The sequence below is a fragment of the Trichoderma evansii genome (genome assembly GCF_050947405.1).
Source record: "Trichoderma evansii strain SZMC 28006 chromosome Unknown GGI43scaffold_4, whole genome shotgun sequence".
NCBI classification, from domain to species: Eukaryota; Fungi; Ascomycota; class Sordariomycetes; order Hypocreales; family Hypocreaceae; genus Trichoderma; species Trichoderma evansii.
This window is the reverse complement of record NW_028145202.1, coordinates 315,795-342,454: the sequence shown is the minus strand read 5'-3', so window position 1 is coordinate 342,454 and position 26,660 is coordinate 315,795. Positions and strand designations below refer to the sequence as shown.

Below are 26,660 nucleotides of genomic sequence, written 5' to 3'. Positions count from 1 at the left end.
AGGGACGCCGTAATACTACCGGGATGTCGTCTTACGAGTGTGATGCTGCACCAGCTGATAATATGCCGAATTAGGTACTGCATGTAGGCACGTCTACTGCATATATATTTTTTTCTACAGGTACTACCTACTAGATATGCTACTAGGTCCTATTGCCACTTGAGTCTCCGCTATTAAAACGCAAAAATTGTCTCGCGCAAAACAAAAAGGAGAAAAAAAGCAACGACAGCAACCGAGATAGAGGCCAGAAGCAGTATAATCAGTATTGCCTCCTATCAGCAAAACGCTCAGCGGGGGTGGGCAAATGCGCAAAAGCGACCGACCCTGAAGATTCCCAGCAATGACGCAACCCCCTCAATCCTACAGCCTCCATTTCTTTAGCGGCTGCAGCGGGAGGATGTGGCCAGAGGCGCTAAAAAGCGGCCCTCCAGCTTTTGCTTTTGATTGATTTCATGCCGCTTGATGACGGAGGATTATGTGTATCATGTATATATCAATATATTTAGCGGCTATGGGGCCTGCGGGTATGTCCAGCTTGGGCAATAGCTGGGACGAATCTGATCAGAGGTCCCTGGCACGTAGCATCACCAAACATCACCACAACATTGCAATTATCAAAATGATAATAATACTGTGGCTAACCCAACTGACTGAACATGCACCACTACCCTGCTCAATTCTTTTGCTCGGTGCGCACAGTTGGGCCTGCTGACCGGCGTTTCGTGCTCGGCTGGGTAGCGCAGCCAGTTGCTCACAGCTAGCAGGCCTCGGGCCAGTAGAGGGGACAATCCGATTCGACCACCTGGCGGGGGTCGTGCGATGGGCAATGCAAGGGAAATCTTTCCTGATGTATCGCAATTTGGCCGTTGGGGCTGATGATGGAGAGCCAACCAGCAGCCAGTGTTACATACACAGGCTGTACATACATATATGCTTGTCATCTGTGCCAGATTGAGTTGGGATGATCAAGACACAACAGACAACAGACAGCAGACAACAGACAACAGGCAAACAAAAATATAGAAAACGAGCGACAAAAGAGAGCGAGGGAAAATAAGAAAGAACCTTGTTTCCGCCACATCTGCCGTGCGCCCAATTGCCCATCCGATGAGCTATCCGTGATGCAGCATTCCGAGCAGTGGGACCCCATAATATGCAAGCCTGAGTCGTCAGTGGCTGGTGCGTCATCACAGCGAAGGATTTTTAGACGACGAGCCGTAAGGAGGGGTCGTGGCGTTATCTTATCGCACACCACGTGAGGACGCATCAATCCACCGTTTCACTCAACGCGTGATCCGCTGCCTGGAGCGCGTTTCGCAGTGAAGCCTCGAGATACTGGCTTATAGGCACCAGTAGCTGGATGCACCTGATAGACTGAAACCAGTGCAAGGCAACAGTAGCACCACGAGGGAGATGCCACAGCGCTGATTCTCGCCTCTCACTCCGCCATTGGGTCTTTCAATAATCGCCAGCTCTTCTTGCAAGCAAAGCATTGAGCACAGTTCCTGTGATCCAGCCCGTAAATCATGTCGAGAATAGACAAGCTCTCCATCTCCGGTGTCCGGTCCTTCAGCCCAGCTGTACGTGAGGCTATTCAGTTTAACACACCGCTTACCCTCATCGTTGGCTACAATGGATCCGGAAAGACGACCATCATCGAATGTCTCAAGTATGCAACCACCGGTGAACTGCCCCCAAACAGCAAGGGGGGTGCCTTTATTCACGATCCAAAGGTAGGCTTCCATTAAGCTTCTGACTGGCATATGTCTGTGCTCTTGTCTTGTGTGACAGCTGATAATCGTTTCTGTCTAGCTTGCTGGCGAAAAAGAAGTTTTGGCCCAGGTCAAGCTACAGTTTCGCTCCATCAACGATCGACAGCATGTGGCCACTCGAAGCATACAGCTCACTGCTAAAAAGAATACCCGATCGCAAAAGACGCTTGACTGCTCACTGGTAGTCGTGAACAATGGAGAGCGGACGACAACTTCGACAAGACACGCACAACTTGATGAAATGATCCCCGAACGGCTCGGCGTATCTCCCGCTATCCTCGATGCCGTTATATTTTGCCACCAAGATGAATCACTCTGGCCACTAAGTGAGCCTTCAGCCTTAAAGAAGCGTTTTGATGAGATTTTCGAGGCCCAAAAATATACCAAGGCCATCGAAAACTTAAAGCTACTGCGGAAAAAGCAGGTGGAGCAGCTTTCAATACTGCAGAACGACGAGGCACACAACAAGGTCAACAAAGATAGAGGTGAACGGGCTGAGAAGCGTATGAGTGGGCTGCAAGCTGAGATTGAAACGGCGCGCGATAAATGCGAGGCTCTTACGGTCGAGATGAAGGAAACACAGGAGAAAATACGTCAGAAGCACGAACAGGCCAACAGCTTCCTGCAGATTGTACAAAATCTCAACAACAAACGGGAGCAGCTCGAATACCGCCAGGATGCTATTAATGAACTCAGACAGACAATTGATGAACTGCCTGAAACTGACGATGCCCTGGAACGCGCCTTGTCCCAGTATGAAGAGAGTATGGGGCGCTATCAAGAAGAGGCTGAGCAGAATAAGGCACAGTACGCAGAGCTCCGGCAAGAGCTTACGAATCACCGCCAAAATCAATCTGCAAAGTTGGCCGAACAGGGAAAATTACAGTCTGACAAGGATAAATATGAGCGGCAGCTAAAAGCGCGAGTGCAGCTAATCCAGGAGGCTGCGAGTCAATACAACTTTAGAGGTTTTGACGAAGACTTAAGCGAACAACACATACAGGCTTTCCAAGACAAGATTCAAAAACTCTTTGCCGAAAAGAAGCGAGATTTGGAACGACTCCAAAAGGAGAACGCAGCTGAGTTGGACAAGGCCACGGGCGTTATTACTGAGCTTGAGGGGCGCAAAGCGGCCAGGACTCAAGATCGCGTTTCTGCCAAACAGCGCATGGGGGCCATAGAAAAGCGCACAAGCGTCCTTCAGAATGAAGCTGGGAACATTGACGTTGATGAAGGAGCCAAGGCTATTCTTGATGGACAGCTTGATGAGTTGGAATCCAGGTTCAAGCATGCTCAACAAGAACTGGAAAAGTCCAACTGGGACCAACAGTTGACTGAAGCCAATGATAAGCAGTGGCAGCTGGACAATGAAAACGAGAAGCTTGGTCGCGAGCTCGTTGAGTGCACGCGACTGGCATCGGAGCGCGCACAGCTTGAGCTGAGGAAGAAAGAGATGTCAGATCGGAAACGAAAACTTGACACGCTGATAGAGACGTGGAAACCCAAGCTAAGTAACACCCTCGGAGACGACTGGGAGCCGCATACTCTGGACTCTCGATTCCAGTCGATTCAGAGCCGCCAAAGCAAAGCCGGCCAAGAGGCACAAAAGCGTCGAGATCAGACGAGGCAGAAACAGCAAAAAGTAGAGTACAAGCTAAGAACTGCTAAAGAGGCGCACAGCAAAAAGACGCAAGAGATGAATCAAAGAAAGCAAGAAGTTGTTGCTGCACTGCAAAACGTACGCGACAATGCAGTGGTAGAAGACTATGCGGACGAAGTTGCTGCTGCGGAACAACAGGTTGAAGAGCTCCGGACCGATCTTAGCCTTTTTGATGCCTTATTTGACTATTACAATAAGTGCAAGCGTATGCTGGATACCCAAAAGAAATGCAGGCTATGTGAACGTCATTTTGACGACAGCCAAAGCGCAGCTCTTGATCGCCTGAGCAAGAAGATTGATAAGCACTTGGATCCAAAAGGCAAAGCTGATAGCGAAAAGGATTTGAAAGAGGCCGTGGATAATCTGGAAGCGCTGCGTGCGGTGCGCTCAGCGTTTGACACATATGAACGGCTCTCAGCAGAGCTGCCCCCTCTCCAAGACGAATGGAAAGCTGCTGAAAGCGAATTCGAGGCTCTGGAAAAACAACTCGAAGAAGAAGACTCTTCAGTTGCTGCAGAGGAAGAGAAGCTCAGAGACCTTGGAGATTTGGCTAAAACAGTCGCGAATATCTCACAGACTGTTAGAGAGATCAAAGATGCTGAGGCTCAGGTAGATCGCATTGTGTCTCAGCAATCGTCTGGCGGGGTGGCTCGCAGTGTGGAAGAGATTCATGAGCTTCAGTCAAGCATATCTGAGCAGATCAGAACTCTGAAGAACAAAATCACCAAGCTCACAACCGACAGGCAGCGGATGAAAGACCAAATCAACTCGCTTGAGCTTGAGAAAAGTGAGCTGCGGAACAAGATTGGCCGTACCGCAGGACAGCTTGAGAAGAAGAAAGGCCTCCAGAACCAGATCCAGACACTCAAGGAAGACCATACTCATCAGCGCGAAATAATCCAGAGGACTGACGAAGAACTGGAAAAGATAGAGCCCAGCATTACAGAAGCACGGTCGGCTCGCGACGAGACCCTTCGCCATGGTCGATCAAAGGAGCATGTCATTGCCGACGAGCGAGATGCCATCACCAGCTCCATTGGCGAGATTAAGAAGATGGATAATGATATCCAAGACTATGTTGATCGCGGTGGCTTAACTAACCTTGCATCTAACCAGCGTGCCCTCGCTTCCCTCGAAACAGCTATCAGCACCACAGAGAAGGAGATCGCCGATCTTACAGTACGGGCCAACAAACTCAAGCAAGACATTGATAGTGGAGATCGAAAAAGGAAGAATATCAGTGACAATCTGAATTATCGCAAACACTTGCGGACTCTCGACGTCCTACGAAAAGACATTGGAGACCTGGAGGATCGGAATGCTCACGAAGACTACGAACGGCTTCAGGCAGAGGCCCGTTCGCTGGAAAATACGGCCAATCGGCTGTTGGCCGAGCGTGGATCCGTCATGGGCACAATGAAGTCGAAGGATGAAGAGCTCGGTCTCCTCTTACAGGAATGGGACATGGACTTCAAGGATGCTAAGCAGAAGTATCGTGAATCTCATATCCGTGTGGAAACTACAAAGGCAGCGATCGAGGATCTGGCGCAATGTGGCTCTGCTGTCGACAAAGCAGTGATGCAGTACCATGGCATGAAAATGGAAGAGGTCAATCGCATCGCGAGCGAGCTATGGCAGACAACGTACCAGGGCACTGACATTGACACCATCCTTATCCGCTCTGACAACGAAACCGGCAACGGCAAGCGTAATTACAACTACCGCCTCTGCATGGTCAAACAGGACACCGAGATGGACATGCGAGGTCGCTGCTCGGCAGGACAGAAAGTCCTCGCCAGTATCATCATTCGCCTGGCCCTGGCCGAGTCGTTTGGCGTCAACTGCGGCCTCATTGCGCTGGACGAGCCGACGACCAATCTGGACAGGGACAACATCAAGTCCCTGGCGGAGAGTCTGCACCGCATCATCAAGACGAGGCAGCAGCAGAGCAACTTCCAGCTCATTGTGATTACGCACGACGAAGAGTTCCTGAGACATATGCGCTGCAGTGACTTTTGCGACAGCTTCTTCAGAGTGAAGAGAGATGAGAAGCAGAACAGTGTGATTTCGAGAGAGAGCATTACCAAGATCTTTTAAGAAATGGGCTCTTTTTCTTTTTCTTTTTGGCTATGGACTGGTGATGAAATTTGCGCATGAGATGTTTACGAAAGCATAGCATCAAAGCATGGCACATTGGAGTTTACTATGAGGCGTTTTGTTTCCCGAAAGAGCTGCTTAGCAATGAGTAATGGACTTTAGTCAAAATAATAACAAAAATAAGGTGCAAAATAAAGTCGAATTCTTATCGTACTAATATCTTGAATCATAATATGAAATAAAAATAAAGAGACAAGAGGAAAAAAACAAACACACGGGTATCAGATGCTTAATAACCCTGAATTCAGCACCAGTAACAACATGAGAACCAACATAATAGCCACCCAATCCCGATCCGTTCCAATGACCCTCCCAAATTCCAAACCTCACTTCTCTCTAACAAGGAAAGAAAGTGCCCAGCGCACAAGGTAGTATGTGCATGTGTATATCAAGAAAGAAGAGCGCTCTGAATCCCATATAAACCAATCCAAACTCCCATAATTTTTTATAAACTGTCCAGAAATGCCCTTTTCCTTCTCCTCTCAGAAAGTGAAGCTTTGTCGACTTTGGAACAACAGGCTAGTAAAGATAATGATAATAGCAATGATGCAACATGCTACATACACCGCTATTAGAAAAAGAGGCAACCGCTCGCAAAATGTGGCAAAATCAGATTTCCCCCAGGCCGTTTAGAGGAAGAAAAAAAATCCAAACAGAGAGCAGCTCCATCATCTTAACGAAGTCATAACATTAAATGTTTTAAGTTTTCTTTTGTTTTTCTTTTTACTTTTAGCTCATCCGCGGGCTCTTTCTCCTAGCCTCTGATAATGCTGTCAGGGGTAGATTCTCGCGACCTTCGCCAAGCAAATCATGCTTCCTCAGGCTCGTTCGCGTAGAACCCTTGCTGCGCTTAAACAGTGGCATAGTGTGATCCGAGGCGACGGACATGAGGCTTGAGCCAGGTTCAAAGTTAATGGCGCTCGTAGTGTGGGTTGTCGATACGTTGGGATTGACTTCGCGTAGCCTTGCGATCCTATCTGAGAGGCTATCGGCCGATGACGGTGTTGGTGAGCTCAACTTTTCGGAGGCATCTAAATCGGCAAAGACGATGGTATTCCTGCTGTCATCTGCCTCAGTGGAAGCTTCATCAGGAGTTTCTTCGCCAGTTTTCGAGAAAATGAGGTCGGGTGCTTCAGTGCGAGGCAGGCTCGTGGGAAACTGATATTGTGCTTTCTGAGGAGTCTCCCCGGTTGGTTGATAATCCTGTAGTGCCGTTTTACCAACGTGTTCCCGCAGACCCACTAGAGGCTGGCATATTTGAGACATGAGAGGCTCAAGACCGTCGCGTAAATCGCTGGTATCAAGTTCCATGCCCTCGCCGAGATTCTTGACGCGATCAAAGGTAGTTTTGAAGTGAGTAGAAATATTGCTAAATGATTGATCCACTGTATTAGACAGAGACTGGAAAGCTTGCACATGCGCTTCGTGATGGGTGCCGCTCTCAGACTTCGCACGAGCCACAAAGTCGTCCATGGCTTCCATCTGGATATCCAAATCGTCAATCTGAGCCCCTACGACACGTACGGTCTCGGCATGTACTTGGTTGGCTGTGGTTCGGATAGCGTTGCTGCGGTCTTCTGTCGCGTTCCAGTCGTCCTTTAGCTTTATCTTTAGCTGCTCACGCGACTTCTTGACCTCCTCCAGCAGCTCGCCTTCCTTTTCGTCCCAAGAATCCATGCCTTGGCCATACTGAGAAATGGCCCCTTCGAGAGATGCGTTGTAATCGGTCATATTCTTTTGGACCTGCGAAGTCCTCTCCGCGAATCGGCTCTCCTGGGCTTCAGCCTGGGTCGTAATCAAAGCTGAGATTTGCGTCAAGAGTTTTTGGCGTTCTTCAGCCGCTACTCGCCTCTCCTCTTCCAATGCCTCTTGCATGCGTGTAGAGATATTCGCATTTTGCTGCATAATGGTATTCGTAGCGCTCTGCAGCTGTCGCCTTAAATTATCGGATTCGAGGCGTTGGGTGGTGATATGCCGGACGAGATCTTCGAAAATAGACTTGAAATCTTTGCCTAGGGAGCTGTACGAAGTGTGAAGCTGGCCATGAAAGTCAGTCATCTCATTCAGTACGTCTCCAGCAATCTTCTCCGCAGCATGTGCAATAGCCTGAAGACTTTCGCTAACTCTCTCCTTGACATTGTCGCGGATCTCTTTGATTTCTTCTAGCACCTCATCCATGTCGTCCTTGGATTTTTGCTTCTGTTCCAAAAGCTGCCTCTTGGATTCTGCAAAAGTATCAAAATTCTCATCCAAGAAAGCTTGTGTGGCTGAAACCTTTTGCAGTTCTTCGTCAACAAACACCTCCATCCTCTTTGATACGCTCAAAATTTGCTCTTGCTGCTCCTTTTGAAACATACGGATGCGCCTTTCCACCATTGATGTGATCTCAGCAACTTGGGATTGAGATGAGCTCCAAGCTGTCCGATTTATCAAGTGTAGGTCTGATTTACGCTTATTCTTTGCGTGAAGGCCATTGACATCTTTAACCGTCTTCTGCAGCTTGTCAATCAGAGAGCTACCAATTTCTGTCAGTCTCTCCTCTGTCTCCTCATGAGCCTTGCGAAGCTCAGTCTCTTCTGCCAACGTCTTCCGCGTCGCTGTGAGGATGATATCGGTTTGGTCCAGAACACCCTGTGTATCTTCCAATTGCGTCTTAGTTGCCTCATTGTCTTTCTTCATGCCCATAAATGAGATGTTGAGGGAAAAGAGCTCTTGGACTTTGTTTCGTAGGTTCGTCTCCAGCGTTTCCAGTCGTGCACTTTGCTCTTCCATCACTATTCGCCTTGATTCACTTTGCGCCGTCATCTCCTCGTACATGTCGTTGGAAAGGTAAACGCCGTTGCGCTGTCGTGTTGATATTAGCTCGCTCTTCAGTTTCTCAATCTCCACGGTGAAATCTCTGAGAAGCATTTTCTTTGTAATCATATGAAGCTGAGGCTTATTGCGGATATTCTTGGCGCGAAAAGCATATTCGAGTGTAGATATCGTTTCTTCGAGGTTGCTTTTTGAAGGAGAAATGGTAGCAATAATGCAAGTCTTTGTTCGACCACCAAGCGAATCTTGCAAAAGACGAGTCAACTTGGACTCTCGATACGGAATATGGGGGCTACGATCCACCAAAGCGTTGATGACCCGTCCAAGAGTGAGTAGCGACTTGTTGATCAAGCCGGCCTCCACTGCTCGCTTGTTCTCAGCCCCAGATCTCTGGATATTTTCACTGCCGGCTAGATCCACCAGATTCAGTTTTCCTGCGCTAACAAGCTCCTCTGCACCCTGATCGTTGGTTTTCTTAACATATGCTGTAATCGTAAAGATGGTGTGGCCTCGAGAACTCAGATCGTTGCACTTGGTCGCCGCCACCTGACGTTTCAAGCTGCCCTCCTGGAGCACCTTGATTCCTTCAGCTGCGTTCTTGATATGCTTTTCCTCCATGCCTTGAACGAGTGTAGTTGCATGGCCTTTCCTCGAAGCGTCATCGTAAATCTTGAGCTTTGCGCCCTCGTCGGTAGCGAGCAAATCTCGGAGCTCTTCGTTGTATAGCTCAATAAATGAGCATTTGACGCAGCTGTCGGTTTCCTCAACTTCGAGTTTGTTGAAGAGCTGTTGTAGCACGCGAGGAATAATGCCGGCCTCGTCAGAGAGCATTCCTAGTGTATCTGACATGTCTCCTGACATTGTGTATGTCTTGCCTGTTCCCGTCTGTCCGTACGCAAATATCGTGCAATTATAACCGGCAAGCATCTGGCCCCCCTGTTAGCACATTCTAAATACGAATAAGACGTCCCAGCTTGCAACAAGCCTCAGAGCAGAAAGTAAAACTGACCTCTTCCAAAATAGGCTTCACCGTGTCGTCAAACACCATGGCCTGGTCAGCCGCTGGCGAAAATACGCGATCGAAGCTATATGTCTTATTGCTCAGCGCGTTCGCCCCCATGGAGAGCTCAATCATCTGGCCTTTGACGCCATCCGAATTCACCACCACGGCGCTGTTCTCCTTGACCTCTCGCTGGCTACGGCCGCGACACCTCACCACCACGTTAATGTTGGTTTCCTCTCCTCCCCCCACCACCACGTCGGCCTCAAAGTCGCGCTCCTTGCGTTTCGTCCCAACCGCTGCCGTAGACATGGCCGACTCTGGGTGGGTTATGGCGCTGGACCGATCGCCTCGTGCTGCGCCGAAATGTCGACCTGTTGAGATAGCTGAGGATCTTGCGCTGCCGAGACGCGTGCCGTTTCTAGAGGCTGTTCGTGGACCGGATGAGTTCATTGCAGCTCGACTTAGCTCCCGATCGGAGCGTGCTCGAAGGTGAGCCATTCTGACAGCAGTATGACCACCACTGCCGATAAAGGCAGCCGTTTCGATTTTTTTCGTTAAAGTATGTGGGTGTATGTATGGCTGTGTACTGTTGTTGTTGATATTTCCTTAGGCGGGGATTAAGCCGTGGAGATTAGGCGGTAGTTTGTACCAAGGTACCTCTCTTAGTGCAGAATCGGTCAGTGCGTAAATAAAGCTCGACCCGCTCACGCCCCAAAAAGACACCCAAGATGCAGACACAGTCGCTGTTGAAGACTATAATAAAAAAGCAATATGAAGAGAATAATCTTCTGTTGCGACACAAGTTCAATTCTCTTAGTGGGGAAGGGCTTGGGAAAACGATCTGTACGGAATATGCAGGCATGTGCTGGGATTCAGCAGTATGGGTTGGTAATGTAAATACAGGGGGCAGTATAAGCTACACAGTCTCGTATGCACAGTCGTCACTGTCATCAAGTACTCGGTACTAACGTAGCGCAATAAGCGGAGCTGGCTTCAAAGAGCCGTCACCACAGCAACATCTCGCAATTTTTTGATTACATAATACTACAGCTTAGAGCCAATCTACGAAGAGATGCGCGATCGCTTTGAATTTCACAATAGCTGAGACATGTATCATACAAGTGTCTCATTTCTTTTTATTAATATCTCATATAGTGGTGTTAGCCTTAGCCTATATGCAAAATCTACATCTAAACAACACTGTAACTAAGAGGAGAGGCTTGTTAAAAAGGACATCTCTTGTCCTCAAATGCCGAAATCTTCATCATCTTCCATTTTCCAATAAAAATCATCAACGCCGTAATCCAATGTAAAGTAAAATGAGGCATTAAAAATGGTATCGAAGGCGACAAATATGCTTTTTATTTTCCCTCAGAAGCACCCACAGCCTTCTCGGGATCGGGTTGCTTCTGCTTCGTTTCTTGCTTCATTGATGCAAGACCCGTCTTAAACTCAGTGTGCTGCTTACTGAGCGTCTTCTGCTTGATAAAGAAGCTAATGAGAAGGCCAACGAAGATGAAGCAGGTGTAGGCGATGAACATTTTCTGCATAGCATTCCAGTAGGCGGTTTTGGCAACATCTCGCTGGTGACCCTGCAGGCTGCGGACTAGAAACACGCTTGATGCGGCCTCAGAACCGGAAAGCTTACTGGCCAGCTCGGGTCCAAGCTCCTGTTGCAGATATGTTTGTTGCTTGTTCATCTCGTTGTCAAAGATGACACCGCCAATGACGACAGAGACAGACGTTCCAAGCTGACGGATAAATTGGAAGCTGGAAGTAGCGGCTCCAATATCGCGCGGCTCTACGTTGGTCTGAAGAGCAATGAGGGGAGACTGGAAGATAGGGCCAGCACCTATACCGGCAATGATCTGGAAGATGATGATCTTGGCCCAGTTTGCATTCGCACCCAAATCAATGAAGAGACCGAAACCGAGAGTCATAAAGCTGAGTCCAAACATGATGGGGATCTTGTAGTTGCCTGTCTTCTTGATGAAGATGCCCGTTGCGGCCGATACGATGGATAGAGCTAAGGCGTATGGCAGGAGATAGACACCAGAGAGAAGAGACGTGGCGCCTAGAACGGCCTGATAGTATAAGGGAAGCCAGTAGCTGCCAGAGATGAATGTTATGGCGTGCATGAGAGATACGCCATAAGAGGCAATGCTAGTCCTATCACGGAAAAGTCGAGTAGGCATAACGGGATACTTGGCGAAACGGGCCTCGTAGAAACCAAAGAGAGCAATTGTTACAATGCCAAAGACGATTAGGCAGATGACAGTAGCGGAGTCCCAAGCGAACTGAACGCCACCAAACTCAAGCCCAAAGAGTAGCATAAGTGTACCGCCAATGATGAGGAGGTTACCAAACCAGTCAATGGCTGCCAACCCCTCCTTGAGGTTCGTGCGTGGGTTGTGCAGCTTGAGAACAAAGATGAGGATGATCATTCCAACGCCACTCAATGGTAGATTGATATAGAAGCACCATCGCCAAGAGACCTTGCTGGTAAAGACACCGCCAAGAATAGGACCGATGGATGAAGCAAGGGCCCAAATCATTCCGAAGACACCAAAGTACATGCCTCGCTTGCGCATAGAGAAAAGGTCGGAGACGCAGATGTTGGGAAGAACGATTGCGCCGCCACCGCCAACACCCTGAATCGCACGACCAGCAATAAGCATGCCCATGCTGTTGCTAATGGCGCATACCAATGAGCCAATCCAGAAAATAGAAATGGCAGCGAGGAGGGTGGGCTTGCGGCCGAAAATGTCAGAAATCTTGCCCCATGTAGGAACAAATGTGGCGTTGCCGAGCGTATAAGCGCTTCCGATCCAGATGTAACCGGCGCTGGAGTCAAAGTGATTGGAGATGGTCGGGATGGCAGTGGTGATGATACTGATGTCGAGAGCGGCTAGGAACAGCGCCAGACACAGGGCGAAGATGATCAGGGCAGTCTCGACGTTTGTCCGTCCAGCCTCGGGTTCATCTGCTGGCGGCGGCTGCTGCGCTGGAGGTCCCTGGGCAGGTGGAGTCGTTGTTGATGCAGATGCGGATGCTTCATCCTCTTTTTCGACTGACAAGATACCAATATCTTTATCTCCTAATCCTCTGCTGATATCAGCACCATCAACACCAGCTTCGACGGCCTTGAGCTCGCCGTCGGTGCTGCGTGCAGCATCAACTGTGTCGTCTGAGCTGATTCGCCCGTCGGGCGTTGTGGCTTGATCAGCAGCCATACTGAGGCGTCGGCCGGCCGTGAAACAATGGACGGGCCAGGATGCGACTGAGACTTTTTAGTGGAGATTTCGCGTGGCGATACCTCGTGACGAAGGATGTATTTCGATTTTTCTTCTTATCCCGTCTCCAGCTCAAAGCTTTGAAGAGCCGCCTTTTATCGCCTTGTATAGGGAGATGGACGGAAATCGACTGGATAAGGAAAAGGGATGAAAGCTAAAGAAGATGAGCTGAGGATGGCTATCCAGGAACGGGGATGCTGATGATTATATAGAAAGATGGCAGTCAATGGGAGCCACAGATCGCCTCCGTCCCCAGCAGAATAAGGTAAAAATGAAACCTCGAGATGCGTCGTGCATCTGCTTTGAAATTGAGAAAAAGCCGAAAAGATATAACCAAAAACCATCGGCTGGCCCACTAAAACGGCAAGATTGTTTGCGCTTCGTATGTACGAAGGTGGGCTGCTTGTAGGTTCGGCGTGGGCTTGGCCCGATTCCCGGAAACCGGCACGGCACAAGTGCAGCTTGTTAGCTGGGCAGGCTGGAGGCAAACTGCATGATGCGGATCTGGATTGCTGGTCGAAGCCATCTTGCGCCCTGCTTAGAGATCGAGCAGCGTGATGCGAGCTTAGAGCCCGTTTAACGCCGTCAACCGTTTAACGCCGTCGGCCATGGCCACTGTCGATGCTTGCCGCTGCGGCTGTTGGCCGTCGTCTGGATGCTCCCCCACGAGTGACTGGCCCCCGTTTCTCACCGCACACAAACGCCTTCCGACTTGGAGTTTGCACCACTCTCCCCGACATTGGAACCTTTTTGCCTGCAGGGCTCCATAAGCGGGGGCGTGCCATCTCATACCGGGCCTGCATGGCATCGGCCGAGAGCGGGTGCCAGCGCTGGGCGGACAGGATAGGCCAGCGGCAGCAGCATTTGGTAATAGCTGACGCTGGATTCAGCAACTATTGGGCGCCGTTCTATGTCCCTTTTGACATTAGCCGCTGCCAGGATTGCCTCTTTGTTTCTAGTTGCAGTGCAGTGCGTCTCCAGCCCCGGTGTTTACGAAGCCCGAACAGCGACCGAGTTAAAATAGACTCCCGCGACGGCTTATGAGATCAGATGCTCGGTGGTAAGAATGGAGCTGTGTGTCATGCTTTGGCTGTCAGGAGGATAGTAATTCAGTCACAGAAAAGATGGAGGAACAATGAAGGGAGACGAGCCCACGTAATCATCATCAGGCGATCGGTGGTTGTCCAGCATTGTAGGTCGCACGAAGCTTGGTGACAGAGGATTGAATACGAAGTGATACCGCCTGTATCGACTGATGGCTCGCTCCAGCTTTAGGCGCCCCTTAACCTCTGCGAACCCACTAAAGAAAAAAAAATTCTGCCCCGCGCGGCACTTGGGGTAGTGCATGACTGGTATTGGGAGGCCTACAATTTGTTATTTATTACAAGGCACAGCAAAAGGGAGAGCAGTCGCTGCCTAAAGCACCACGATTGTGTTTTTACATTTCACAGGACGCTTTGTTATTAAACGAAGGTATTCAGAAGACGTGATCCTGGTTGCTCAGTGCCCAGAAAATCCTCGGGAGTGGCTTGAGGCTGAAGCCTGCAGCGCATAGGCGCAAGGGCCAATTCTTATCAGCAATAACCCTTTATTTCCAGCACGTCACCAACTAAGAATACTACAGTAATAGTCCTGCAAGGATATTTGACAATAGGAGCCCAGTGAATGAGGCCCACCCTTGCTTATATCCGCGATTCACCGACATTGCTAGCTGGAATTTACTATCATCTGCCACTGTACGCGCAAAACCGCAAATACGCGAATACGGTGTATTTCCCTATTCAGCGGCCCCAGCTATTTAGTGTTCCATTTCAAACTTCTTTAGCTACTGCTTTCTAAGCTAGCGCCCTATCACTACATTTTCCCTAAAAACACTAGCACCAGCCAGCTCCACCAAGATTTACCCACCTAGGCAAGTACAGGCAGATACTTGAGCAGCCCAACAGGTGTGCTGACCAAGAAGCAGTAAACATTCGAGAAAGAGAGAAAGCAAACAAGCACTTTGACAGCAACTATACTATTATTGGTATCGCTACCACGTATGATAAAGAATTATTAGCCGCCAAAGAAGCCATGGAAAGGTGCCTGGCAAGCATCATAACGGTAAGGTTCATCTAATCACAGCATCTACAACGATTATCTGATTGAAGGCGCATGCATAAAGAGACACAGTTCGCGCTTCTATATCGGCCCTCGAAATGGGGTGCGTTATCTATCTTCATCTGCTCCATTCTACAATCAAGTAAAGACCCCGCCAGTAAAGAACAAGGCACAACCAAAGGCAACCAAAAAAGCGAAGGCAATAGTCCGCGAAGTCGCACGCCAGATAGCCCTCGCGAAGGCTAACCGCGAGGCCAATGATAGTAGGGAAAATGCCCTGTTAAAAGACTTGTCAAAACTACAATTTTGCGGTGATATCATCGTTGAACTCTCTCCTAGCGATGCTATTGCTACAGCTATGGAGATGTCTTCAGGGTCTTTTGCAGACCGTCAGCATATGGTATTCTTTGTAGACGGTTCCAGGGTCTGGAAGCCTAAAGACAGGTCACAATCATCTATTACTGGCAATAAATCGGAACTGATCGCTCATCTCGGTGCCGCTGTTGTCTACAAATCTTTTGAAGGTGGCGAAGGTTGGCAAGAGAGGTACTTTGCCCTACCAAATGAGCAAAGCTCAACATTAGCCGAATTGTTTGCCATAGCACAAGGCCTAGCTGTCGCTACAGAGGAGATAATGGTCTTGAGAAGTCAAGACGGTGTTAACCATGGAAGAATGACTACTAATTACAGAGTAATAATCTTCTCGGATAGCCAAAGTGCTCTGGCGCAAGTTAAGAAGCTTCGAGAGGAGGGTGTTGTCGCCAATAGTCAAATGTTCAAAGATCCCATCATCCGCAAAATCATGACACGATCTCAATATCTTCACCGTATTGGAGTTCATCATGAATTACGCTGGGTGGTTGGTCATTCAAAGAAGGTTATAGGGCACATTCGTGCTGATGCAGCAGCTCAACAGGCTGCGAAAACCCAAGACATTAGTGTTCGTATCGACGAGGGACTGAGACTGATCGAACTAGAAGCCGCTTCAAAGATGACGAATAAACAGCCGCCATCATCTAAGAGACCACAAAAGGAGAGATTGGTCAAAAAACAAAACGAGGGTAATGATACGAGCTAGCAGATGAACTAGATGCATATTTCAGACGTCATTAAAATACCGAGATCTAGCTTAAGCTAGGATATTCCTAGAAGCGAGCTAGAATGGCGTTGGCAAGCTCATTGCAATCTGGCAATTATTGTTCCGAGTTGCGGTCCTAGCATGCAGAAGAATTTGCATCTCAAACTTTGATTCACGGATCGGTCGTTAACCAAGGCCGAACCACCGGTCTTACGTTGAAAGGCATCTGCGCCAGATAAAACTCATGATACACTAGTCGGAGCTCCGAGATGCGACAGCCGATATATCAGGCAGCTAAGATTGGGCAGGCAAGGATTTGAGACGATGCCGTATTCTTTTGATGGATCTGGTTTTTGAAAGGATCGTTGAAGCAGTCTAAATATAAACTGGGGCATGAGCTAAGAGCAATGGAATTAAGCCCTGGCTCCATTTCGGAGATCCAGATCTAATCTCCGTCCTTCTTTTTCTGTCCTGCTTATCACATGGGAAAGATTACAACGTGAATAAACTAGATTGTATTATCACATTGTACTCTATTCGAATATAGTAGTAATAACCGGCAATTTGCCCCCTATTCACTGAACTGAACTGTGGATTTTTTTTTTTATGCTATATATATGTATTTATAAGAGAAGAGCTTTTAAGCAGTAATACGGATGTTGGGGTTAGGCAGGTAGCACCCCAGAGGTAAACTCTAATTCGCTGCACTACTAGTTCATCTTGGACAGAACTCAGTCAGGGAATCAAGCTTTTTCATACCCCAATCTATGATCTCTTGATCTGTGACTGAGAGCTCATGCAGAAAACGATAGCTTCAACGTACGAGCACAACTGTCGCGATATACGAGAACTGGTGGTAATATAAGTGCTTGATAATGAATCTGTCACCTTTCTTTTCCTTTGTAAGAAATAAACGTTAACATTGTTTATAGCTATACTAATTATATAAACGAGTGTACATAGTCGTATATTCATTTAGAAAAAAACAGTCTTCTGATCCGCAAATTCACTAGTGATCACTTTAAAAGAGCGAATATCTCCCATTCCTTCTTTTGTACTCATAATCGATTGTTTCACTCATCAGATATCAAGATGTAGTTGGCTTAAGAAGTCTCTTTTTAAGAAGTCTCATGTCCGCCTTCAGGATGGCACTTTAGTCTTCCGTATTCAAGATAGTTTTAGGCATTTACAATGGCGTCCAATGCCTATCCTGGCAAACAATATGTGGGTTTTTTATTTGAATTTCTCGTAAGAAGTTGAGTATTCTATATACTTCCTTGCAACGAACCAAAGCTTTTGCCGCCACTATCATCACACAATTCACAACGGGGCCTTCGTATAAGTACAGTCATACGAAAGAGCACCTAAGCTTCATTTTGGCTACAGTGTGCATTGTAGAAGATACGGCATTTGACAGAGGAAAGCGTATACTGTCATATCATAATAAGGAAGTGTATATGTGGCGGACAATATCCCGTCGATGACAACACAGCCAGCCCCGGTTACTCTCACGGATCCAAACTCGTGCACGTGTAGACTAGATCCCGATGTTTTCAATGCCCCATTTCATCATGTTTAGGATGGCTTCGTCCTGATTGCTCACCGGCTGGTACCCCAGTCGCTCCTTTGCCTTTGAAATGTCCCAGCAACAGCCTCGATCCAGATGATCAATATTTTGACGCCGCAGACTCGGTTTCTTAGAATTCAGTGTAAAGATTGTATATGCCCATTCAGTGCATGAAGCAATCGTTTGAATCATGTATAATGGCATAATCTTTACCTCGTCCGGCTTGACTGGGACGCCAGCGGCAGCGTAGCAGCGCCGCATGAAGTCAAAGAATGGCTGCGGCTTTCCATCGCTGATGAAGTAGCCCTGGCCATCAGGCTGAGGACCTTCGTTGGAATCCGAATCAACACGCAACAGCGCCTTGGCCGCCAACACGTGCGCTTCTGCTGCTTTGCGAACGTCACAAAATTCGAACACTTTGGAATCAGAACCGATCTGTATCTTATGCTCGCCTTTCTTGATGCTGCTCAAGAGCTGCGGTAGTAGGTTATTATAATCGTATTCTCCATATATAACGGGAATCCGTAACGTTGCTGTTCGCAGGGTAGGACCATTGGCAGCAATGACTAGCGCATCAGCTATGCCTTTGGATCTGCCGTATGGATTACTATAATTCTGTGATGTATACAGCTGTGCTTGTTCCTCGTTAATGGGCTCCTGTGTTGGCACAAGAGCCGAGTCGGAGGATGTGTAAACAAATGCACGCGTCTCAGAGCTTGCAGCTGACACTTTTAATAGGTTCCTAGTGCCTTCAATGTTGGTGCGCTCAAGCACTTCTGCCGATGCTGTCGGTGATGGAGAGGCTGTATGAATGACAACCTGTGGCTTAATCGTGTTGAAGAGTTCGGTGAGCTGAGCTTCATTTGTGATATCAGCCGCTACGTAATTAACGCGGTTATCTTGATCCGGGTGATTGTTCGGCGTCCTGCTTGCTACATATATGTCACAGTCTGGTTCTAAAAGAAGAGCCCGAACAACATGCGATCCCACAAAGCCTCCTCCGCCAACGACGAGCGCACTTTTGATTTGAGACTCAGTGATGGCATCCATGATATGGCAAACCACCAATTTGGTCTAAAAGTTCAGTGATAGTCAATGGCAGCAAGCAAGCTTCACGTTTCGGGGTTGTGGCAAAAGATTAAATATATGTGTATTGTATTGGGCGAATACATGGGCCAAGCAAGGCGAATTTCCAGCGAGTTTTCCCCTCTCAAGTTATTCTTCCCCGTGACTGCGATTTCGAAGGATTTGCTGAGGGCGGATCCTGCAGGGTCTAAGTTAGCAACGGCTCGCAATACGCAACTGTTTACTGTTTTAGCGCTGCTTCCTGCGTAAGCCAGTCAGCTTTTGTATTCGTCGAGCCACAGGAGCTAGTTAAACATAAAGATTGATAAGCGAGAACTTAGAATACTAGTTACAGCCAAAATTATAGACCTATCCTAGCAAAGTGGAAAATAAACCAACAATCCAATCAAGAACCGCAGAATGGTTCCAAGTATGTTTATGCATAAACTGTTATATGATATCCCAACCCAAAGCAATCCAAGAGTAACCCAAGAGAAAGAGAAAATCTCAAAATTACAAAACGTCGCTCCCATAGAAATATATGCAAAATTCCTTCCCCCTTTATCAATCACCAACTCCCCTCCTCTTCCATACTTTAAACAGAAAGCCCAAAATTTAAAACACCGTCAATGTATTAACATAATCATTCTTCAAGACCTCAAACACCATACCCGGGAATCCATACAGCGTAGTCGTAGAATCACCATTCGCCTCTGGTCTTCTCGCCCCGCTCTCCTCCCATCCGCCCAGAAACTCGCAGCTGCTGCCTGGGCTGTCGCCCCAGCCGCGGTTCAGGACCATACCCCCTTGTCGTGGCTGAGTCTTGTCTGTAGGATAGACACCCTCCCATTTCCTGCTCATGAGATTCTCAATCGTCTTGAACTCCATCTCCGAGTTGACGGGGTCGCCATCGCTAGAGAGGTCATCCAGGTAGCTAATCTCCCATCGACATCGGCGGTGGCGGTTGAACTCGTATGAGCCGGGTATGTTGCCATGGAGCACCAGCTTTGTCGCGACTAGCCGATCAGGAGCATGAGTCTTGATTCCATTCCCAATGTCGTCTGGTACCTTCGTTTCTCCGGGTGGTAGGCTGGAGGGGGGCACAGGCGTAGACATGAGTATGTCAAAACCAAAGTAGAAATAATTGTAGAAGCACTCTCCGGACGCATTGCTTCCTCCATCTTCCTCAACCGCGGCTTCATTCTCTGATTCATCGGAGCCAGTATGCATCGATGACTGATCTGTGTCCGTTGACTCGTCCGGTCGCCCCAGGTCCTTCACGGTAGGGCGTCCATGTGTATTGCTGGCAGCTCGCATCTTGTGAATGACCATTTTCTGATCATTCTTGCGGTATATCGCATTCGGCGGCCCAAGTTCCGCCACCAGATCCTGCGGCGTGGTCTCGCCGAGAATAATCCAAAATGAACTGGTAGTCCATTTTCTAAATAATTGTATCTTGCCTCCACCATGCAGTCGGATCAAGGACACTTCATCGGGGTAAACATCTTTTCCTCGAGGTAGCATGGAAGTCAACTTGACGCTAGGCAGCACCTCTGTCCAAAGCGTCGGCCTTACTTCTGCCCAAGAATTTCCACTAAATATCGCCATGGAAGTTGCAATTTGGGATGACGAGGCAGAAAGTAATGAGACAACATCTTTATCAGCAGAGTATACCGAGGTAGGTACAGAGAAGTTGAAAGCCACGCCGGGGTATGACAGCACGTATGTTCCGTTGCCTTGAGATCCCGCCGGAGGAATAAACTCGCCCGCGTACGTTGGCCCTAGCAGTCGATGATATATGTGTCTGAAAGTGGGCCCTGCTGATGACTCTCCAGGTACTTCGGGAGCAGTAGTACCGGCTGGCCGTACCAGATCTCGGTCCTTGAAGGTGATGTGACTCTTTGTAAAATCGACGACTTCGATCAGTCGAAGGCGCTGCTCAGGACCGTCGAATCGCAACCTGATGCCGTTCTGCGGTAGCACGACGCATACTTGTTCGGTAACTGGCTGGTCTTTGGAGTAGAGGACTTCGAGTTTCGGGAACGCTTGCGGCTCTGCCTTGACCCGAGTCAAGACATCGTGGACGGACGCGCCGAGGACTAGCAGACAGAGTCAGGTCAGGCATAAACCGAGCTTTGGATGTGGACCATGTAGCTAAGCTTTTCAGATTCTACTTACTGAAAAATCCAAGGGCCCTTCCGGGATGAAGCTGCGCCGTGAACAGCGCCATAGGGGGAGTGAGATGGAAACGCGACGGACCCAGGGGTCGGCGGGGTCGCGAAAGCAGTGACACACTCCGTATATCGAATGTATATGGCGGAGTGATGCTTGGATGTAGGCCGTTTGATTCTGATGTGAATTTTCAAGTGCGATGATATTACAGAGGCGATTCTTGAGAGAAACGAAGAGAAGGATTCGCAATCATATAATAGTAACAAAGTAGGAATGTCGCTTATTGGTGAGGCAGCGTCACGAGCTTGAAGATGGCGCAGGGACCAGCAAGCGTGTGATTGCCCCAATGACGGCATGACGTGGGGCGCCTGGCCGCCTGGGGAAGATTAGATAAGCAGAGCTTCCATCCACCACAGGTCGGAATCAACTTATAAAGCTTGGTGTGTATTTCTTTGTCTTACACTCATACATAGTACAGTATTAACTCGTAGGCCCATCTTCATCAAACTTGGCAAGCTCGCACATTTTGTCGAGCAAGTAGGCCGTTCAACATCCACTGGTGTTTTACCATTCCTTAAACCTCGCCACTCTTCGGCTTCTGCATGCGAACAACCTTGTCGCAGTTCAACAAACACAAAGGATCGTAGGCCTTCTTGATCTGTACCATGGTGTTAATTGAATTTCTAGCCATACAGTAAAATTAATCACGAGAAGAGACTTACCTGACGCATCGCATCCACCGTCGTCTCACCAAGTTCATGAGGGAGGTAATCCCTCTTAACTAGGCCAACGCCATGTTCTCCCTTAAAGGAATCAATCAGTATTGCAAGCCAAGTCAAGCTGGGTCGAAAGGAAATGGACCGTTTGACTTACCGAAACGGTGCCCTCAAGCGCAATCGCTCTCTTGACCATCCGTGAAACAACAGCCTCTGCTTTCTTTCGCTGGGCCTCATTGTACAAAAGAATGGCTGATTTACCCCCGTAGTTAGTAACCATTCTCATTCATTTCAAACAGAAGTTGTCCTTACTGTGAAAGTTTCCATCTCCAACATGTCCAACAATCGTTGAAAACAGCCCACTCTTTTGAATGTCCTCCTTCGTCTCCTCAATCACCTGAGGCAGCTTGCTCATCGGAACGGCCACATCTCCAGTCCATACTCTGTCGCCCTCCTTCTTGACAGACATAGTACTCCATAGAGCCTCCTTTCTCGCGCTCCACAGCTCTTCCTGCTCGGTGGCATTTCTGGCAAACTCAAATGTCTTGCTTCCAGTCTGCGAGGCGAGAGCCTTGACCTGGGCGATCTGCTCCTTGACGCCGTTGGGTGTGCCGGTAAACTTGAAGAACAGGGTGGGGGCTTCGTGCCATGTGCGCGAGGTTGTCTTGGATATGTTGATGCACTTCATTTGGTTGTCGTCTAGAATCTCCACTGCCGCAACGGGGATACCCTTTCCTACGACCTCACTCACACAGGTCGCTGCGTGATGAATAGTAGGGAATGAGCAGACAGCAACGCTCGTAGATTCGGGCTTGACTGTCAGCTTGAGTGTGGCCTCCGTCACGAGACCAAGAGTACCCTCAGAACCGATAAAGAGCTTCGTCAAATCGTAACCAGCAGAGCTCTTGCGAGGGCGCTGCCTAGTCTTGATGATTGTGCCATCCGCCAAGACAACTGTCAAGCTGAGAACCCACTCTCGCATCGTTCCATATCGGTAAGCATTCGTGCCACTGCATCCAGTCCCAACCATGCCTCCAATCATGGCGCCTGGGCCGGGGTCAGGAGGGAAGAACAGGCCCTGCTCTCCGAGTTCGTTGTTCAGCTCCTCCCAGCCAACGGCAGGCTGGACAACCACGTCGAGGTCCTCCTTATGCAAAGAGAGAACCTTGTTCATCCGGCCAAAGTCGATTGAAATGCCCTTCCTCGTTGGCGTAAAGTGTCCCTCTAGACTGGTTCCTCCGCTATAAGCAGTGACGGGAATCTTCCTCTGGTGGCAAATCTTCATGACTTCTGAAACCTCTTCCGTCGATCCGGGATACACCACGCAGAACGGACGGTCCTCCGGACCAGCGGGATGCGTCGACCATTCGGACGTGATGTGTGCGTTCACTTGCATTTCATCAGTGCTCACATTGTCTTTGCCGACGATCTTGACAAAGTCTGCCCATGCTGCTTGCATATTCTCCAGCTTAACGTTATGCGACGGCGGTCTCGTCTTCGATAGCGGCAACGTCGAATCCGGCTCGGGTTCTCGGGGCCGGTATGTCCCCAGCCAGTAGGAAATTCCAATGCTCGATAGGAAAACTGAAAAGCACGCCACAAGCGTTAGCGATAATATCATAATAGTCAAGATCCCAAGGCCGCTCACGAAAGGTAATCATCCAGTTCCTCGAAGGATCGTTCATGTCTCTCCACTTCTCGTACTGCTCTCGCTGCTCCCTCTCTCTCCTCAATCGCGCGCCAATGCTGCCCATCACCTGGCCCTGGAACGTCCTGCCCAGCTTCTTCTCATTTCCCTCTCTGAGAGGCTTCGGCCTCTCTGGCTCAATCTCTGTTGCGTAGTGTCGCAGCGCCGCAGCTGCTCTCGGACGAGCGGCAGCCAAGCTCTGGAGAGCTACGCCCCGGCGCAAGGGATGCGCTGCCGAACCGCACTTGAGCATTGCTCGTGCTTATCGAAGTCTTTGGATATATAAGAATGGATCTTGGCCGGCCACAGCAGGCAATCAGTCGCTCAAAACTGCAAGTGCGTGCCTGGCTCGTCGTTGCATCGAAATTTCGCGATTGCGAAATGTGAAGCTCGACTTTTGCGGTAGTGGGGGTGGGTCGGAGACACAAGCAGCTCTAGCTAGGAAATGGCATAGCCGCGGGTGGGTAGATTCGATATTTTGCGCCGATTGCCTACTTAGGCAATTCAAGAATCTACGCTCAGATTCATAACAACTTCCAGGAGCAAGAATCTCCGTAAATTCGTATTCGTCTTCATCAAACTATGAACTATATCTATCTATGTATATATACAGTATGTAAATCTTAACTTGGCTGAGACTGCGACAATGGATTCACTCCGCAGACTCCGCAGACTCCTAGCTTTCATCACCGCAACTCGATTGGGAGTCATACCATTGCTCGTAATAATATTTGTATGCATTATCCTGTAATATTATAAAGGCTCTATTCAATCCACCATATAATTCCTATTGGCTCTAAAAATACACGCTAAATCAATCGAAACCAAATATACATCATCAGCATCCCAAGGTGATGATCTCGCTCATGATTTCGTATGCTCCATCAATCTTGATGCCGGCCAAAGTGTGCCTTCAAGACACATCTGTATACAGCCCATACTGTAAAGAAATATATAAAATGAAATGAATGCTCCAAATAGAAGCTTTGGAAACGCTTTGGTCGCAATCTTAATAAGAGAAACCGAGAAAAGAGAAGAGAAAAGAAAAGAAACAGAATTGCTTCTACGGCGCTACCAGGTCCAGTAGACGAGTTAGAAACGGCCAGTGTCGCCAGTTTTCCACACTAGCTGAACGCTGAAAGTCGGTGTCTCTCCTAGGTTATAGGAGAAAAAAGCGGCGAGATGCTCGTCAGTGTTGATTACCAGAGGTAGCTCGCTACCGTTGCTATCCTTCAAAATACCTTCAATCCTAAGACAAGCTGCTTCAGGTAGCTTATCTGTCGCAGCTTGTCGCAGCTCCTGGACCGATTTGGAGCTCATAGTAGCTATCCATAACGATTCGCTAGTAATAAAGGTTGATGACGGATGCATTCGAAAGTAGACAGCGTATGCTGCCGATACTGGAGGATCATGGTGAAACATTTGCGCCGAAGAGTGTGTAGAGCCATATGGTTGAGCTACATATGGCTCGTTTAGGAAGCCTGTGCCAGTATTTGATGCAAGTAGCAATGATTGTCCAACCGTCGAATCCAAATGCACGTTGGGAGCTCCTGTGGGATTGAATATTCGCTGAGAAGATAAGGGAGTAGGTTGTGGTCGTAGAGCGACATTTGGAGCATCCAAAGGAACCCCAACCACGCCTGAGGAATGCAAAGACAGAGGTAAATAAGATGATATAGCGCCACTATCGGGACTCAACATAGCTTGAGGAGTATATGAAGCGTCAGACACATCATCAAGTGCGCTGGTGGATAAGCCATCTCCAAGGTCCATCTGTTCAGCAGATAGTCGCGGGCCAAGTAGTATGCCAGTGTCATCATGATTGGTATGCAGATGGTGAGTAGGGAATTGGCTCATATCTGGTTCAGTTTGCCCAGACTGCTGCTGTGTTCTCGAGCTTCTGCTGGCCCGGTTGTCGCGTAGCCTTTTCAAAGTGTCCCGTGATAATGCATCAAGAGCTTTAACCTTTAGATGATTGCTTGGATCGCTGTCTATGTCGTCCAGAGTCTTCTTGATTACATCTGAGCGGTTGCCCCATTGCCTTCTCAAATCATTCCACTGCTGAGATGTGGGCGTGGAATCGAGTTGTCTGGTAAACCCGGCCTCGGTTAGCACCTCGTTAAAGGCAACTCGGGCATCTCTTGCTTGCTGGGGATTCATTCCTAATGCATTCTTGACTTCCGCCACGCTCATTCTGGAATCCATGGAGCGCATTCTTTTCGCAATATCAGTGCAGATAACATCCAATGCGGCCTGCTTCATCTCCAATTCATCTTCGGGCGTCCACAGCTTATGGTACAGCTCGGGTCTTTCGTGCAGAAGACGAGTCTTGGCAGCTTCCCATTTGTCGGACCCGGCAGATTTTTTGCTGACATCCATGGCGATACAGATGTTTCGAAATTCGGCACGGAGCAAACGATAGGTAGCCTTATCTAGACCCAGCTTGCTTCGAGCATCATCAATCGTCATTTCTGAAGGAAACCGTACGATAGCTCCAGAGGCGTCCATCTTGAACCGATTCCTTTTCTTCTTATTATTCTTGTCTGCTTGGTTCTCGGCGGGCTCAGTAGCGTTCGCTTCATTGTCGTGTCCGAATCCAGGCGAGGGCTTGGAAAGAGGATGTTTTGAAGCGCCCTCACCCGCACCTTCAGCATCTGCCTCTCTTTCGTCCTCTCCTTCCACTTCCCTTTCCCCCTCCTCTTTCTCGTCGTGCCGCAGAGATATGGTACTATCATCTACATGCAGCAAAGCAGAAGATTCCAAATTTTCTGGTAGTTCAGGCTCATCATTTGGGTCAGCGGCAGCAGGATCGACAGCCTTCGCTTTTTCATTATTGGGGCCTCGAAACAGCCATCTATTCTTCAGACGCAGCTTCATTACTTCATGCGGGCCTGCTTCAAAGCCTTCGTCAAGAAGCATTTTGATCATCTCGTTGGGGGAGAAATTCTGCTCCCACAACTCCTTGATCCGGCCTAGGAGCCGTTCATCTTGGCAACGGCTCTTTGTTTTGAGTGGGAAATCCCAGCGCCGGAACTGGCTCTGGAAGGCACGTCGACTGTCATCAAATGTCAGTTCCATCGTCTTGGCTACACTTTGCATCGCAGTCTCTCATATTAAGCATAAAAAAATGGGTTGGCGGGGTTTAATTAGGTAGAGGCTTTACATTCCTCCGCATCGCGTAAAGAAAGTTTACAAGTCTACGATGCAGCGCGGCGAGCATCGCAAGCATCTATTTTCACATGGAAAGCTGCCATCAAGGGTTTCGTCACCGAGCAGTGCATGATTCGTCTTACCTCGGTGTGAAGTCAAAATCGGCCTTCAGGTAAGCCATGATGCGCTCGAGGGACCAGCCCTCGCGGATATACAGCCGATGACATGTTTCTTTATGGCTATCCCAATCATAGCCCATGATTTGGCGACGATGTGGTTGAGCACATGGTGTGTTTAGGTGGAGAATATCCTCGGATGCTGCGCATTCAAACTAGCTCCAAGTTTTATCGTGTTTAGTCATGTACAGTGTTTTGAAGACTCGGATACTGTAGACTATACTAAGATCGTTCTCGCTCCATCTTCATG

At 48.6% G+C, this 26,660-nt stretch overlaps 9 protein-coding genes across 9 annotated transcripts; 3 read left to right on the top strand and 6 right to left on the bottom strand.

The window, feature by feature from the left end:
* Window positions 1-1,397: 1,397 nt before the first annotated feature.
* Window positions 1,398-5,790, top strand: GGI43DRAFT_283335 (AAA domain-containing protein). The gene is made up of 2 exons (XM_083201258.1): window positions 1,398-1,733; window positions 1,813-5,790. Exons 1-2 carry the CDS (start codon window positions 1,527-1,529, stop codon window positions 5,527-5,529), a joined length of 3,924 nt encoding a protein of 1,307 aa, XP_083063108.1. The 5' UTR covers window positions 1,398-1,526; the 3' UTR covers window positions 5,530-5,790.
* Window positions 5,709-10,244, bottom strand: GGI43DRAFT_397549 (P-loop containing nucleoside triphosphate hydrolase protein). Its single transcript, XM_083205122.1, has 2 exons — window positions 9,413-10,244; window positions 5,709-9,330 (listed from the first exon to the last, which is right to left on the bottom strand). Exons 1-2 carry the CDS (start codon window positions 9,902-9,904, stop codon window positions 6,319-6,321), a joined length of 3,504 nt encoding a protein of 1,167 aa, XP_083063107.1. The 5' UTR covers window positions 9,905-10,244; the 3' UTR covers window positions 5,709-6,318.
* Window positions 10,245-10,743: 499 nt separating this feature from the next.
* On the bottom strand, window positions 10,744-12,782 carry GGI43DRAFT_283032 (major facilitator superfamily-domain-containing protein). The gene has a single exon (XM_083201254.1). The coding sequence runs from the start codon at window positions 12,637-12,639 to the stop codon at window positions 10,768-10,770; it is 1,872 nt and encodes a 623-aa protein (XP_083063106.1). The 5' UTR covers window positions 12,640-12,782; the 3' UTR covers window positions 10,744-10,767.
* A 432-nt stretch (window positions 12,783-13,214) lies between these two features.
* Window positions 13,215-13,778, top strand: GGI43DRAFT_283041 (uncharacterized protein). The gene has a single exon (XM_083201255.1). It carries the CDS (start codon window positions 13,321-13,323, stop codon window positions 13,741-13,743), a length of 423 nt encoding a protein of 140 aa, XP_083063105.1. The 5' UTR covers window positions 13,215-13,320; the 3' UTR covers window positions 13,744-13,778.
* Window positions 13,779-14,130: 352 nt separating this feature from the next.
* On the top strand, window positions 14,131-16,446 carry GGI43DRAFT_283029 (uncharacterized protein). The gene is made up of 3 exons (XM_083201253.1): window positions 14,131-14,611; window positions 14,666-14,802; window positions 14,864-16,446. The coding sequence occupies exons 2-3, from the start codon at window positions 14,773-14,775 to the stop codon at window positions 15,875-15,877; spliced, it is 1,044 nt and encodes a 347-aa protein (XP_083063104.1). The 5' UTR covers window positions 14,131-14,611; window positions 14,666-14,772; the 3' UTR covers window positions 15,878-16,446.
* A 687-nt stretch (window positions 16,447-17,133) lies between these two features.
* On the bottom strand, window positions 17,134-18,762 carry GGI43DRAFT_282993 (uncharacterized protein). Its single transcript, XM_083201252.1, has one exon. The coding sequence runs from the start codon at window positions 18,492-18,494 to the stop codon at window positions 17,415-17,417; it is 1,080 nt and encodes a 359-aa protein (XP_083063103.1). The 5' UTR covers window positions 18,495-18,762; the 3' UTR covers window positions 17,134-17,414.
* Window position 18,763: 1 nt separating this feature from the next.
* On the bottom strand, window positions 18,764-20,981 carry GGI43DRAFT_282992 (uncharacterized protein). The gene is made up of 2 exons (XM_083201251.1): window positions 20,688-20,981; window positions 18,764-20,608 (listed from the first exon to the last, which is right to left on the bottom strand). Exons 1-2 carry the CDS (start codon window positions 20,737-20,739, stop codon window positions 19,125-19,127), a joined length of 1,536 nt encoding a protein of 511 aa, XP_083063102.1. The 5' UTR covers window positions 20,740-20,981; the 3' UTR covers window positions 18,764-19,124.
* A 116-nt stretch (window positions 20,982-21,097) lies between these two features.
* Window positions 21,098-23,570, bottom strand: GGI43DRAFT_397545 (FAD-binding oxidoreductase). Its single transcript, XM_083205121.1, has 5 exons — window positions 23,046-23,570; window positions 21,710-22,981; window positions 21,555-21,649; window positions 21,404-21,484; window positions 21,098-21,339 (listed from the first exon to the last, which is right to left on the bottom strand). The coding sequence occupies exons 1-5, from the start codon at window positions 23,335-23,337 to the stop codon at window positions 21,256-21,258; spliced, it is 1,824 nt and encodes a 607-aa protein (XP_083063101.1). The 5' UTR covers window positions 23,338-23,570; the 3' UTR covers window positions 21,098-21,255.
* A 172-nt stretch (window positions 23,571-23,742) lies between these two features.
* GGI43DRAFT_397543 (Clr5 domain-containing protein) lies at window positions 23,743-26,524 on the bottom strand. Its single transcript, XM_083205120.1, has 2 exons — window positions 26,378-26,524; window positions 23,743-26,139 (listed from the first exon to the last, which is right to left on the bottom strand). Exons 1-2 carry the CDS (start codon window positions 26,491-26,493, stop codon window positions 24,177-24,179), a joined length of 2,079 nt encoding a protein of 692 aa, XP_083063100.1. The 5' UTR covers window positions 26,494-26,524; the 3' UTR covers window positions 23,743-24,176.
* Between the last annotated feature and the right edge of the window lie 136 nt (window positions 26,525-26,660).

Coding starts and splice junctions, on each gene's coding strand:
- GGI43DRAFT_283029 (XM_083201253.1), top strand. CDS start 14,773: ATGGAAAGGTGCCTGGCAAGCATCATAACG. Junction 14,803..14,863: donor GCCTGGCAAGCATCATAACG/GTAAGGTTCATC, acceptor GCATGCATAAAG/AGACACAGTTCGCGCTTCTA.
- GGI43DRAFT_283335 (XM_083201258.1), top strand. CDS start 1,527: ATGTCGAGAATAGACAAGCTCTCCATCTCCGGTGTCCGGTCCTTCAGC. Junction 1,734..1,812: donor CCTTTATTCACGATCCAAAG/GTAGGCTTCCAT, acceptor GTTTCTGTCTAG/CTTGCTGGCGAAAAAGAAGT.
- GGI43DRAFT_282993 (XM_083201252.1), bottom strand. CDS start 18,494: ATGGATGCCATCACTGAGTCTCAAATCAAAAGTGCGCTCGTCGTTGGC.
- GGI43DRAFT_283041 (XM_083201255.1), top strand. CDS start 13,321: ATGCTTGCCGCTGCGGCTGTTGGCCGTCGTCTGGATGCTCCCCCACGA.
- GGI43DRAFT_397549 (XM_083205122.1), bottom strand. CDS start 9,904: ATGGCTCACCTTCGAGCACGCTCCGATCGGGAGCTAAGTCGAGCTGCA. Junction 9,331..9,412: donor TGAAGCCTATTTTGGAAGAG/GTCAGTTTTACT, acceptor CAGGGGGGCCAG/ATGCTTGCCGGTTATAATTG.
- GGI43DRAFT_397545 (XM_083205121.1), bottom strand. CDS start 23,337: ATGCTCAAGTGCGGTTCGGCAGCGCATCCCTTGCGCCGGGGCGTAGCT. Junction 21,485..21,554: donor CGCTTGAGGGCACCGTTTCG/GTAAGTCAAACG, acceptor GATTCCTTTAAG/GGAGAACATGGCGTTGGCCT. Junction 21,340..21,403: donor CGGTGGATGCGATGCGTCAG/GTAAGTCTCTTC, acceptor ACCATGGTACAG/ATCAAGAAGGCCTACGATCC.
- GGI43DRAFT_282992 (XM_083201251.1), bottom strand. CDS start 20,739: ATGGCGCTGTTCACGGCGCAGCTTCATCCCGGAAGGGCCCTTGGATTT. Junction 20,609..20,687: donor AAGGGCCCTTGGATTTTTCA/GTAAGTAGAATC, acceptor TCTGTCTGCTAG/TCCTCGGCGCGTCCGTCCAC.
- GGI43DRAFT_397543 (XM_083205120.1), bottom strand. CDS start 26,493: ATGGGCTATGATTGGGATAGCCATAAAGAAACATGTCATCGGCTGTAT. Junction 26,140..26,377: donor GATTTTGACTTCACACCGAG/GTAAGACGAATC, acceptor ATTTGATGACAG/TCGACGTGCCTTCCAGAGCC.
- GGI43DRAFT_283032 (XM_083201254.1), bottom strand. CDS start 12,639: ATGGCTGCTGATCAAGCCACAACGCCCGACGGGCGAATCAGCTCAGAC.